This window comes from Festucalex cinctus, chromosome 9, assembly GCF_051991245.1.
Source record: "Festucalex cinctus isolate MCC-2025b chromosome 9, RoL_Fcin_1.0, whole genome shotgun sequence".
Classification (NCBI taxonomy): domain Eukaryota; kingdom Metazoa; phylum Chordata; class Actinopteri; order Syngnathiformes; family Syngnathidae; genus Festucalex; species Festucalex cinctus.
In genome coordinates this window covers 23,433,534-23,446,413 of record NC_135419.1, presented here as the reverse complement: position 1 = coordinate 23,446,413, position 12,880 = coordinate 23,433,534, and the positions used below count along the sequence as shown (strand labels likewise).

Sequence of the window (12,880 nt, the reverse complement as noted above, 5' to 3'; positions counted from 1 at the left end):
TTATTTTACACACAACTTAAAAGTTATGGTTTGTTTAAAAAAAAGAAAAAAAAAAAAGAAGTTTTTTCATAGACCAACATAAACGTGTTAAATACGACACAAATTCAATTACTGGTAACACAAATACATATGACAGGGATTAACGTCCTTATAACTTGATTAACTGCCACACAATGCATTCTGGGAACTACATATATGCAAATCAGGTAGATTTAACACGTCCGGAACTCATACAGGCAAAGTGTTGCCGCGTTTCATTTGCATTCGTGTTTTGTTTTTTTTGTTTTTTATTCAATAGATTACAGTTGAGCTCCGTAATTTAGGGCTGCCCAAAAATCGCAAAAATCTGCCTATAATTGTCGGCAATTGTTTTTAACTCATTTGCTCCCAATAACGTGTAAATACGTTTTTTTTTTATGTTCCAAGTGTCCCAAAGACGTATTTATAGTTTTTTTTTTTTTTTTTTTTTTTTTTTTTTTAAATGCTAGAGCATACAGAAGGCTTTGATTCAGCCTCTCAACTGCAAAGAACGGTTGCAGAAATGGTAGTTATTACACAAACGGCCAGCAGGTGGCAGCACAGCAAAGGAGATCAACCAGGGCCATGTAGAAAAAAAGCTCAATTACTTTCTTTTGATAGGTTCCATGCTTTTATGGCCATAAAACACAATATTCTGTGGGCCTTGCAAAATCAGTCAAAATCCAGTAAAACAGCCGGGAGCGAACGGGACTACTTCTGTGAAAATGGCTGGGAGTGAATGAGTTAAGTTATATACCATTATTTTACCGATTCGGCTAACTTATTAATATATTTTCCTCCATGCGGCCCCTGAGCTAATATGAGTTTGACACCCCTGCTTTACACAATCTTAACACTGCAAATGTTGTTACAAAAGACAGTAAGGAATACATGTATTATTATTGATTGAATAAATGACTACTTTGAATACATTGTGTAGTTTGGGTAAAAACTACAGGGGGTGTTTACAGCAATTACTGAAACTCACCTGTCACTTCACAATTTATTGATTGATTGAATTTTTATTTTTTTATTTTATGCTTATTATTAATTCAATCTCTGGTGTAATAACCTTATTTATTGATTTATTGAATTATTATTAATTGTCCCTAGGTGTGCTTGTGAGTGTGGATGGTTGTTCGTCACTGTGTGCCCTGCGATTGGCTGGCAACCGGTCCAGGGTGTCCCCCGCCTACTGCCCAGAGCCAGCTGAGATAGGCGCCAGACCCCCCGCGACCCTTGTGAGGAATAAGCGGTCAAGAAAATGGATGGATGGATGAATTATTATTAGTATTATTATTATTATTATTTTTTTTTTTATCTGTGCTTATTGCTGCTGGACATATAAATTTCCCAGAGGGAGCCATCCCAAAGGGATCAATAAAGTCAAGTCTAAGGCTAAGTCTAAGTCAATCTGATCTTAACACACAGGTGTCAAACTCAAGGGCTGCGGTCAAGATGTAGCCCATCTAATCATATTTAGTGGCCCATGAAAGCAAATAAAGTGTATTTACTGCATTTTGCTAAGTGGATTTGTTCTTTTTATTTTGGCTTAAATTATGTATGAAAATTGCTATTTTTCAATTTTGAAGTTTTTATTCCCTCTTTTACATGAAGTGAACAATAGTATTTAGTGGCTGCTGTTTGCCATAACTTCTGATTTCAAACTAAATTGCTAAAATGATCACAATGAAATGCAGGGGCAATCACGAATACGCAAAGTATGGAGATTATACATTTGTAACATTGTCAGTCACAACACCCCTATGAGTGAAAGTAAGTATGACACCTCAGCTAAATGGTGTCAGGATGACAAAGCATTTTGGAAAATAAATGACAATGTAAAATCTTGTTCCAACAAAATTTTTTTGAATCACCAAGAATTCAAATAAAGCCTTGCCCTCCAATCCAACGTCAGTGACCCCAGTCCAAATACTTTGTTGATAAGACTTTTCATGAATGTATTGTATACTGTTCTACAGTATTGCTATCAATCATTTTTCATTGGACGACTTACTTTGAGGTCTCCTTGTGTGATGAGTAAAAACTTGTTGAGGGTCCATGAGGCGAGGAACTGGTAGGCCTTTGACATGACCCACACTGTGGACAACTGCACTGTAGCTAACGTCAAGCTAACAGTCCATCTGTGGAAAGCGAGCCGTGTTGGGAAGTAGCGCAAAGAACCTGAAATAGAAAAAGGTGCTAAAAACTGTGGTGTGATTGACTTAACTCAATCATGGCGAGATCAAGTGCTGATTGTATTTATTTATTTATTTTACTTAAGTTCTAGTCAACGTGATGATCCTTTATTGGCTTTTTGGTTGGATATGTATCAAACCTTTTTGTTTCTTGCTATTATTCATGTTGAAGATTTTGAAATGCTCCTAGGCAAATGATAATGATTCATCTGGTAATAACCGCAGCATGTGGTTTACCTGGTGAATTGCAGCAAGAAAGAGAAGACAGTAGAGGCTGGGTAAGCTGTAGCAAGTGCTCAGCAGTCACGGACATCATCAGACGGTCATCTTGATTTGCTGAAGATGGCAAAGACCTGATGTGCTGGTTTGCAGATGCCAGACACTTGTCTTTCAAAGTTGAACCCAAACTTCTGCACACCACTGAGAAGACAGCATGAGGAGATGGTACCGTATACAGGTTTTATCAAAACATTGTCTTGAGGTACACAATTCGTTTTTACTTTTCAACTTAATCAATTTACTGGTCCGCTTGATAGAATACTGCAATCAAGTATGGTTGTTGTTGGACTTTTGTGGCAATCCCCTTTTAAGACCAGGTAATAAGGATGTGCCAAAAAATCGATTCATAAAAGAATCGAGATTCTCATTCATGAATCAAATCGAATCGATATTAATATCCAAAAATCGATTCTATTTAAATTAGAAATGAAGAAGAAGGGGAAAAGGCACTTGTAGCCCACATGCTGTTTTTTTGGGGAAAAAGGCACTTACAATACAAAATTAATAAATGTTTAAACAAAAACAAAACAAAAAAAACACTTTAATGTCTCTATTTGTCATTTTGTCTTGCAAAGCAGACTGGAGTAGATCATGACATTTTTTTGCATATCTGTAAGTTGAAGCAGAAATCATTTGTCAATCAAATAATTTTTAATCGAAAATCGTTTGAATCGAGAATCGAAAATTGATTCTGAATCGAATTGTAGACCCAAAAATCGTAATCGAATCGTGAGACAGTCAAAGATTCCCAGCCCTACCAGATAATGTGTCAATTTTTGTTTGCTAAATGTGTTCTTCAATTATAAAGAAGGATCATTACCCTTTAAGAGGACATCAAGGCCAAACACAACCAGGTGCTGTTTTTATCAATATTCAAGGATGCACCTAAGGATCTTCAGCGGGTATAATACTCCACCCATAGTTAAATAAAAAGCAACAGTCAAATGTATTCCCAAATTATTTACTTATTTATAAACACTTTACTCAAATACCATAGGATAACATATGTAATGCTGGACAGTAGACATTCTCTCGGTTTGGATCGCTAATCCAAACTGGGTCAACTAGTGGAGTTCGAAGTAAACATGGTGAAGCTGCATTTAGCTGTTATGCTACACACAAATAGAATAAAATGCCACCAGAAGTGAAGTCAGCCTTCAGTCTTTTGAACATTTGTAAATCATGTTTTTTTTTCTTTTAAATGATCTTAGAAAACTTCTTTAAATGTTTTTAAAGTTTGCTGTCTGTTGTTTTAACACTGTCAATGTATGTTAATTTAGTACATTTTGTAAGCTACTTTTGTTTTTCTCTGCTTTGCTTTTGAATGTTAACTGCTGTTATTTGATGCTTATAGATGTTAAGACCCTTTCGTGGCCTACGTCACGATGATGTCACGGTGTTTACAGACGGCTGTGGTTCAACGCGATTAGGCGAAAGGACTGGACTGAGGCTATCATTAACAATGCTCGTGTTTGCAGCGCACACTTCATATCAGGTAAGATTTAACTATCAGACTTCAGCCTGGACAACGATATGAGCTAGACTTAGTTGTGATTGAAATTACTCATTATTTGTGGGATTCTTTTACGTGCACGGACTTACAAAAAGTCCGTGTTTACATGCTACATCCGCGAATGCTAACCAAACGTTAGCTGTATGTTTCAGTTTTGTCGAGGCGAAAGCCCTCACAATGGTTCCGATAACTTCTTGTAAAATTTTTGGAGGAGAGGTACATGCCTCGTATAACCTCGTCTTCTGTCCCTGTCGTTGACTTGGCAGCACTTGCGACCGCACGACACAAAAGTCCTCGCTCAAGTTGTTATATTCTAAATTTTGAACATGTCCATTCAAGACGTAGTTAGTTGTAGACGTGTAATGATTTATAGGCCTTCAATTTATCTTTAGTATAAATGCTTAGTTTTTCTATAAGGTAGATTTAAATGTCCGGCCATTGCACGGTGGGTAGTCCCGTTAAATCTATCCAGTGCGTGAGTGCGTAGGGGTCAGTAAATATCGTCCCATCAGTCAGAGTTAACTTTTTAAAGTAACATTTACGGTCGTGGGGAGTCAGTTTACTCACATATTAACTCAAATGGCCGTTTTCCGCGTCCTTTCCGACGTGAACTTTCTGTGAAAATATGCTGCCGGTGTTAGAACCACACGCCACTGATGTGTTTTTGCCTCCAGCTAAGCCCCGCCCTTTAAATTGCGTCACATTGTTTACAAACTTTGAAGGGGTCTAATATAAAGCACATCGAGTTGCCTTGTGTCTGAAATGTGCTATACAAACACACTTGCCTTGCCTTAATAAAATCTCGGGTTTTGTGTTTGTGTGCTTGTTTTCGGACACTAACCATAGTCCCACTGAGCATGCGCTGCACTGACTAACATATTTAGCTTGAACTCCTCCAGCATGGCTTTGCACTCCGTTGGAAGTACATCTGCAAAAAACAGAAATGCCACTTAGAAAAATAAATAAATAAATAAATAAATAAAATTAAAAAAAAAGAGTTACACAAAACACTCGAGTGACATCACTTCTTACCTGTCTTTGAGGCCTGGCTGATTATCTGAAGGACTTGGAAGATCCTGTGGTTGTCCTGGAAGTTGATGCTCTCTGTACTTCTCGCTCCGTGTGGCACATGCATCTGCAGCCACAGCGCTTTGCTGCAGCGAGCCCACAGCAGTGTACAGTACTGTCCAAGCAGATCCTCAAACAGCATTGACTGACCGAGGTCCAACCACTGAACGGAGCGTGGCCGTCGAGCACATTCATCCTCAGCTTTTTTAACATCTTCACCGAGACCTCGCTGCCCAGCATCTGGGCTAAAAAAAAAAAAAAAAAAAGATTAAAAAAGGCACAAATAGAAGACTGCTGGGATACAAGATGAAGTTGACATATACTACCTTCTTCCATTTGCATTTATTCATGCTGTGGTTATGAATGTAAAGCGCCACATCAAGCATGAACGCAAACATCTCCCAAATTGTAGGCAGACATGATGGTCATTACTCTTTACACTTGCAAATGTGAATCATTCACTTGCAGCCATTTTCACTGAAGAAAACCCCTTCGCTCCCAGATGTTTTACTGGATTTTGACTGATCTTGCAAGGCCCACAGAATATTGTATTCTATTGCTATAAAAACCTGGCACCTACCAAAAGAAAGATTAGAGTCTCTTCTATATCAGGAAAAAAATATTTGTATCTGTTTCCGTTTTACCACAATTAGCATTAGATTATAGCTAAGTTCCGTTGATATTCACATTCGTAGTGAACTGAAATCACTGTCATAAAGAGCATGTTGCAACATTGCCCTGGCTGATCTTTTATACTCTGCTGCCACCTGCTGACCATTTTTTGTAATAACTAGAATTGCTTTAAGCCACCTCTTCATGTCAGAAGCTGCATCAAAGCCTTCTGTATGCTCTTGCATAAAAAATAAAAAAATAAAATAAAAACATATAAATACGTTTTGCGGAGTCAAGGACAAAGTATTACAAACTCATTTCACGGTTTTTGAGTTTGAATGAGGTAATGACCGCTCAAATTCTCAAGCGTTCAAAGAAACCACCATTATAGGCGCAATATATTTCGTTTCTGTAACTCAGTAATGTTTGCCTCCTCCAGTGACACTTCCAATACCATTCAAAGTTCATTTTGCACTTGTGGAATGTTAACATTTTGTTTTGAAAAAAAGAAGAAAACTTAAGATCCATGGATGAGTACCTAACCCAACTGCAAACAAACAAAAAAAACAACTCTTAATTAAATGATTGATTGATTAAGAGGTGTGTCTCACTAAACAAAAATAATCAGCTTAACTGATTTTAGCCACATGGGAGCTTTTTTCACAGTTTCATGCTTGCACAAAATCACAAGCCCCAAAGAGTGATTCTGATTCTCTCATCTCACAGCATCTAAAAACAGTGATGAAGGCTGATAGAACAATTACCTGAGATTGGCTGCTTGCCTGTTGGTTATGTCCAGTTCAACAATCTCCTGGTGAGTTCCCTCCATACGGCAGTCCCTCATCCGTTGACTTGGATCATCAGCCTTCCCATTTGGTGCTAGCATGTCTATTGCTACGGCGTAAGGAAACATTTGTATAGTAGGAGTCAAAGGATGTGATAGCAGCGGTGCTAGCTGGTCATTTGAGGAAACAAGCACATGAAACAGAAGCTCAACTTTGGAGCGGTCCTGTTGGCAAAAGCATGCCAGTGGGTTGCAGGTTACGGGTTGACTTGACTTCTGCAAATGTTGAAAGCTTCTTAAAGGGCTGCTACATTCTAGATCTGTCCGTACTGGACCAGTTTTGGTGGTACATGTTTGGCACTGAAAGAACAGGTTCTTCCCATGGGTATCTGTGACAAGGGAGGACTTTTCTAAATCCGATTGATGCTGTTCCCAGGTTGCCGTTGAGGGGAACCCGGCAGAAATCCCCTGCTTCGTATGGGATTTACACACAAATTGCTGAGGGCTCCACAAAAGGAGCTGATTGGCTGCCGTGTTGGCATGATGCGCTGCCAAATTACTCAACAGGTCGTTCACTGAAACAGCAGCGGGTTTCTGACGGTTGGTCAGCGTGGTATAACACATCTCTTGTAATATTTTAGTCCTCAGGCGGGTGTTGTTGTGCTCTACTCTCTGCTCCTCCAATGCTTTGTTATACAGGTCTGTACAAGCTAAAATATCGATCATGACTTCCTTTGGTATCTGTTCCAAATCAGATTGTCCCATCGAAAACAGAACAGCACGCACATAACGTTCCATTAAAAGTAGCGCTTGCAGGCCAAGCAAGTCAAGAGTCTGTCGAATTTGTGCCAGCAACTTGTTGTGCTGCGCCAGAGCACGCCTGAGGTAGTGGTCCGACTGGACTTTTGCATAGAGACAAGACCAGTGGTTGAGGTGAACGCGAAACTCCTGGCACATGGAGACAAGATAAACCTTGGCTGATGAGCAGAGGTGGTGCGTCTGCAGACGACAAATCAAAATTGAAAGAAATGTTAAACAAATGAAAACACTGGAAATTCAACATCAGAATCTGCCTCATCAAATAGTAAAGTATGCTTTTATATTCAATTTTGGCATCTATAAAAGTGCTTAACAGTGCAAAATAAACTAACATGACAATAATGTGGGTTTAAACATACTCAGGGGTGTCACGCGATTAAATTTTTAATCATAATTAAATCGTATGACTTCAATAGTTAACTCACAATTAATCGCAAATTTTATATCTGTTCTAAATACACAATAATAATAATTAATAATAATAATTTTTTTCAATGAAAACTTTTCATACTTTTGTTAACATAAAAGTGGAAAAAACGTTAAAAGGGATACTTAACTTATTTAACCGTTATAGCAATAAAATGTTCATATTTTGTCTATAATTTATTTGATACTTTCATTATTTTTCACATACAATTAGTACCTTTAAAAACACATTTTGCAACTTGCTGTTGACTGAAAATGATATCACAAGGGAACAGGTAACCAATCACAGCTCATCTGTTTTCTAGGTTTGGTCATGTGACATTCATAAGCTGAGCTGTGATTGGTTACCTGAGCCCTTGTGATGCCATTTTCAGTGGACAGCAAGTTGCAAAATGTGTTTTTAAAGGTACTAATTGTATGTGAAAAATAATGAAAGTATCAGATTAATTATAGACAAAATATGAACTTTTTATTGCTATAACGGGTTAAATAAGTGAAGTATCCCTTTAAACTAATAGAAATATGGCTGCAAATCCAGGTTAAAAACTTTGCTTTTTTCTTATACCTTTGATTAGGGACTTTTAAACAGCTTTAATTAAGTGTTTTTTTATTTTAAACTTCCTTATGTTAAATGTTTTAAAGTTTGTTGAATAATGTTTTAAGATTGTTATTGTATGTTCTTTTTAGTAAATTTTGTAACCTATTTTCATTTATTTTTCTTCCTCTGAATGTTAACTACTGTTTCTTGATGCTTATGTGTTGTCTTTCCTTGTGTAAAGCACATTGAGTTGCCTTGTGTATGAAATGTGCTATACAAATAAACTTGCCTTTCATCTTTTAATCGTTGGTAATTTCATAATAATTCATAAAAGTGCAAAAAAAAAAAAGAAGAAGTGTGACATTGATTTGTGCTGAGGTCATTTTTCTGCCACTAGATGGCTTAATTGCATTTGTAAGACGGAGACAGCTCAGCGTATTTTTCCTTTTCATATTAAGAGCTGTGTAATCTTTAACATGAAGTAACTTGTGAAATTCTGCAAATTTTTAAAATTGTAAAATACAACTTTTGACCCCCGTCTCCACAATTCTATACGTTATTATTAAATTTATTACTGCTAATATTGACGAACAGGCTTTCCAAGTAAAGTGCGGTAGTTAAAAAAATTACGGTAGTAGCATTGAAGGAACTTTAAATTAAATCCAAATTACTGCATTAATTTTGACACCCCTCCTTATTAAACATTTTGCACATACTTGGTTCGATGAAAAGTGTGACGTCCTCAAATGATTCTCAAGCATGTGACCCACTTTCGAGATGTACGCAGCAGTTAAATGAGCCCTCCTGGTGTACTCGTGGAGAAAGAGCAGCAGTGATCTCTGCTCCAGGAGCCTCCACAGCGCTTGGTATTGCTTACTCAAGAAGGCCGCCGCAGGCACCAGGAGAACACCGTCACCTGACACAGTCCTGCCCTTGACACAGATCTTGACCAGGATTACAGGAGAAAACAAGAATTTAGATCAAGTAAAAAAAAAAAACCAAGAGCTTGGCTTTACTCAATGCAGTGCTTCTCAATTATTTTAAGCCCCCCACTATTTGAGAAGCACTGACTTAATGCCACTGCTTTTACATCTGTATTTGTGTTTATCTATTTTAGTTTTAAGGCTTTTAATTCATCACTAAACAAAAGGGAAACCTAACAACTTGTTAAATGATGAAAATGTGGCTGCCATTTATGGGGTGGGAGCCCACAGTGTCTACCACATATTTCAATGATCTGAATCATCTTTTGCCATTGAAATGAATGGGGAAAAATATTGTGTTTTATAAAAGAAAAAAATAGACTTCTACAATATTGTACTGTATAAAAACAAAAATGAATCATTATCACATAGTAAAATAGAATGCAAAGAAATTATTTCTTCTTCCACTACATCTTGGAGTGACTAATGGCAATTTCAGACTACGCGATTTTTTTGTCTTACACGACAGTTGCGCTGTCACATTACACGACAAATTCGCTCCGTGTCGTGGACGGGGCGTGTAGTCACACTACACGTCTGAACGCGACAAGACACCAGCCGATCATCGCGTGTTGTCTTGCCAAGAGAAATGCTTCGGCCACTGTTTGTCAGGGAGGTGGGACAAAAAAAAAAACAAAACAAAAAAAAAAGAGGCAAGGACAGGGAGTGTTTGCGTGAATGGAGCACGCATGGGACAAGTGTGATGTGAGCGCATTGCTTGCACTCCCTGCTCCTCAATAGTGTTTAAAATATGATTTAGTAGCCAACACTGTATTTTAATTTATTTAGGCCTATATGCGCCGGGGTAATTATAGCTGATTTTGTTAATTAATTTGCGGGATGACATCTTGTTTTATTATTTTATCAAACACTGAAATATTATATTGAGTATTTTTTACTGCTTCATTTATTCATATTTGATTTGTTTTAGTACGGTGCATTGTATAGTAGGCCACTCACTCCGAGGGGGGGGAAAAAAAACTTTCAAGTGAGAGCGGGTAACAGTTAAGGCGGCGAGGCCTGGCCCGACTATATGAAAATGTGATCGATCCTCACTAAATATGTGCCCATCTCATATGCCCAAATTTCTGAAATTATTAGAACAACAGTCACAATATATTTTGGCCCTCTATTCATGTCGCTGTTGCCTGACGGGTTGCACGGATGCGTGCGCGCTCCATGCAGCCGCAGCGCTGCAGCGGGGCGCTTTTTTTTCTTCTTTTTTTTTAACCCCCTCGAGATGCACCTGTCTGGCCCCATCCCATGAAATATCCAGGGGATAAATAAATAAAAACATAAACGAATAAATAAACAAATGTATACATAAATAAAAAGAGCTATAAAGTGGTGTTCAGTGTGTGATTGACGTTTTGCTCCCTCTCGCTATTGGTCAATGCTGTGGAACCAAACGGATGACGACGTAGGTATGTCACATTATGCGTCAAGACGAGCAAAAATTCTAACATGCTAGACTTTCGTCGTGAACCGTCCCGGACAACCGGCGACCAGTCGTTGAACGTGTCACACTACACGGGCGACGCTACGTCAAGACAACCCAAAATCGTTTACAACATGCCCCGTTTGTCCGCGACACGTCGGTCGGGCTGAAATCGGGCTGTTTTCGTGTAGTCTGACATCGGCATAAGATCATGTAATTTTTCTGTATAGGATAAAACCTGTGTTATATTTTGTTTATATCTGTTGCTCCACCGTTTGTATTCAACAATCCATTGCTGCTCAAAAGGCAACTATTGATAATACGAAGTTTCTAACTGCTAACATGTAAATGTCGCATTTTTTGTTAGCACTAAGCTAATACATAACACTAAATTCTATTTGCTTTATATTTTGCTTGACAGTAATACTTAAAAGTGAATGTCATTAAATATCTTGAGTCATTCAATATTTGCCAGTGAGTTAAATGAAGTTCATGGCTCACATCTTTGGGGGAAAAAAAAAAAAAAAAAAAAAACTTAATACGGCCGCTGAAAACTCAAAGCACCACTGTAGTTCGATTTAATGTGTTAGGTCTGGGTTCAGGATTGACTGAAGCAGCAAAAAACTCAGGGATAAAGAGAGTCTTTCGAAGAATGTTTTTATAAATGTAACACACCAGATTTTATGGAGCGAAGTCCCAACCTTTGCACAAAAAAAAAAAAAAATTACAATGAATATAACTCCAGCAGCTCACCTTGGGAGATCCCATCTGTGTCCCGCTGACATGTTGCCACTGCACTGACACACTCAGAAGAGCATGTTGCAAACGCAGTATACGGGTAGAGGACCGGGACACCAGGTTGCAAGCTACGACAAAGTTTCCTTCCTCTTCCGCTTCTTCCTCATCCTCGTGACTGTGACCAGGTAAAAGCCACTTCATCCGAGGGTTCAAGGTGCTTCTGACTAAACGAGAGATGGTCCTCTGTGACCAAGACCCTGAAAGGCATGAGTCGGACAACAGATGGGTGTTTTTTTTTTAATCTGAGAAAAAGAAAGGTAATTAACAACTAAATGTTTCTGCAATGTTGACAACTGTTTTTATTAAAAATAGCAATATGCTGAAACCACTCTAATAGTTTATTAACATTTTTGTTCAGTGGTGAAATGCCTTCACAAAGGTGCAAGAACATCTTATTTTATTTTAGGTTTATCATTCCAAAAAAAAAAGAAACGCAGAAATTTGATTAATGTCTCCTTTCAAACAGGTTATGACTCAAGCATATGTTCCATTCACACTTTACCATTAGTGTTCAGATCTTCTTCGGCTGTACAGGATATGCAAGCCTTCTGCAAGATAGGAGAATTGAAAATGAGTATCTTCACATTGAAGATACACTAGTATGTTCTATATTGTTTGTAATTCTACTGCTGATATAGAGGTACTACATCATGCTAGATTGGCTTCAAGGTAACAAAAATGATGACAATAGACTTCTGAAATGTCTCAAAGTCTTCCTTTTTGAACCAAATCAACTTACCTTCTCCTCTTCTGGAGTGAATGATCCAGATTTCTCTGAAAGAGAAAAGAAATCAAAACAAACTGAAAATGAATCATAAATGGCAGCAAAACAACATGGAGGGTAACGCAATACAAATGTATGTTTATTTTTTTTATCATATAAACAAATAAATGTGTATATATCTGCTACAGTTATAGTGTTTCTCCCACCGTTTACGCCAGGGGTGTCAAACTCATATTAGCTCAGGGGCCGCATGGAGGAAAATATATTAATAAGTGAGCCGAATCGGTAAAATAATGGTATATAACTTAACTCATTCACTCCCAGCCATTTTCAATGAAGTAGTCCCGTTCGCTCCCGGCTGTTTTACTGGATTTTGACTGATTTTGCAAGGCCCACAGAATATTGTGTTTTATGGCCATAAAAGCATGGAACCTATCAAAAGAAAGATTAAAGTCTCTTCTTTCATCAGGGAAAAAAGTATGTTTCTACCTGTTTCCGTTTTGCAGCAATTAGCATTAGAAGAGAGATAAGTTTCATCAGTTTTCACAAATCTATTTAAAATTGTAAGTAATTGAGCTTTTTTTCTACATGGCCCTGGTTGATCTCCTTTGCTCTGCTGCCACCTGCTGGCCGTTTGTGTAATAACTACCATTTCTGCAACCGTTCTTTGCAGTTGAGAGGC

At 37.9% G+C, this 12,880-nt stretch overlaps 1 protein-coding gene across 5 annotated transcripts in view; it reads right to left on the bottom strand.

Annotated features, from left to right (window-relative positions):
* ccdc142 (coiled-coil domain containing 142) overlaps positions 1–12,880 on the bottom strand; it is a 30,380-nt gene that overhangs the window by 4,788 nt on the left and 12,712 nt on the right. For all 5 annotated transcript variants that reach the window (XM_077532937.1, XM_077532940.1, XM_077532942.1 and 2 more), the window contains 9 exons: positions 12,214–12,248; positions 11,977–12,022; positions 11,430–11,671; positions 8,972–9,199; positions 6,453–7,471; positions 5,041–5,321; positions 4,850–4,936; positions 2,454–2,636; positions 2,036–2,202 (listed from right to left, as the gene is read on the bottom strand). In XM_077532937.1, the coding sequence (XP_077389063.1) occupies positions 2,036–2,202; positions 2,454–2,636; positions 4,850–4,936; positions 5,041–5,321; positions 6,453–7,471; positions 8,972–9,199; positions 11,430–11,671; positions 11,977–12,022; positions 12,214–12,248 (2,288 nt within the window). The remainder of the gene's footprint in view (positions 1–2,035; positions 2,203–2,453; positions 2,637–4,849; positions 4,937–5,040; positions 5,322–6,452; positions 7,472–8,971; positions 9,200–11,429; positions 11,672–11,976; positions 12,023–12,213; positions 12,249–12,880) is intronic.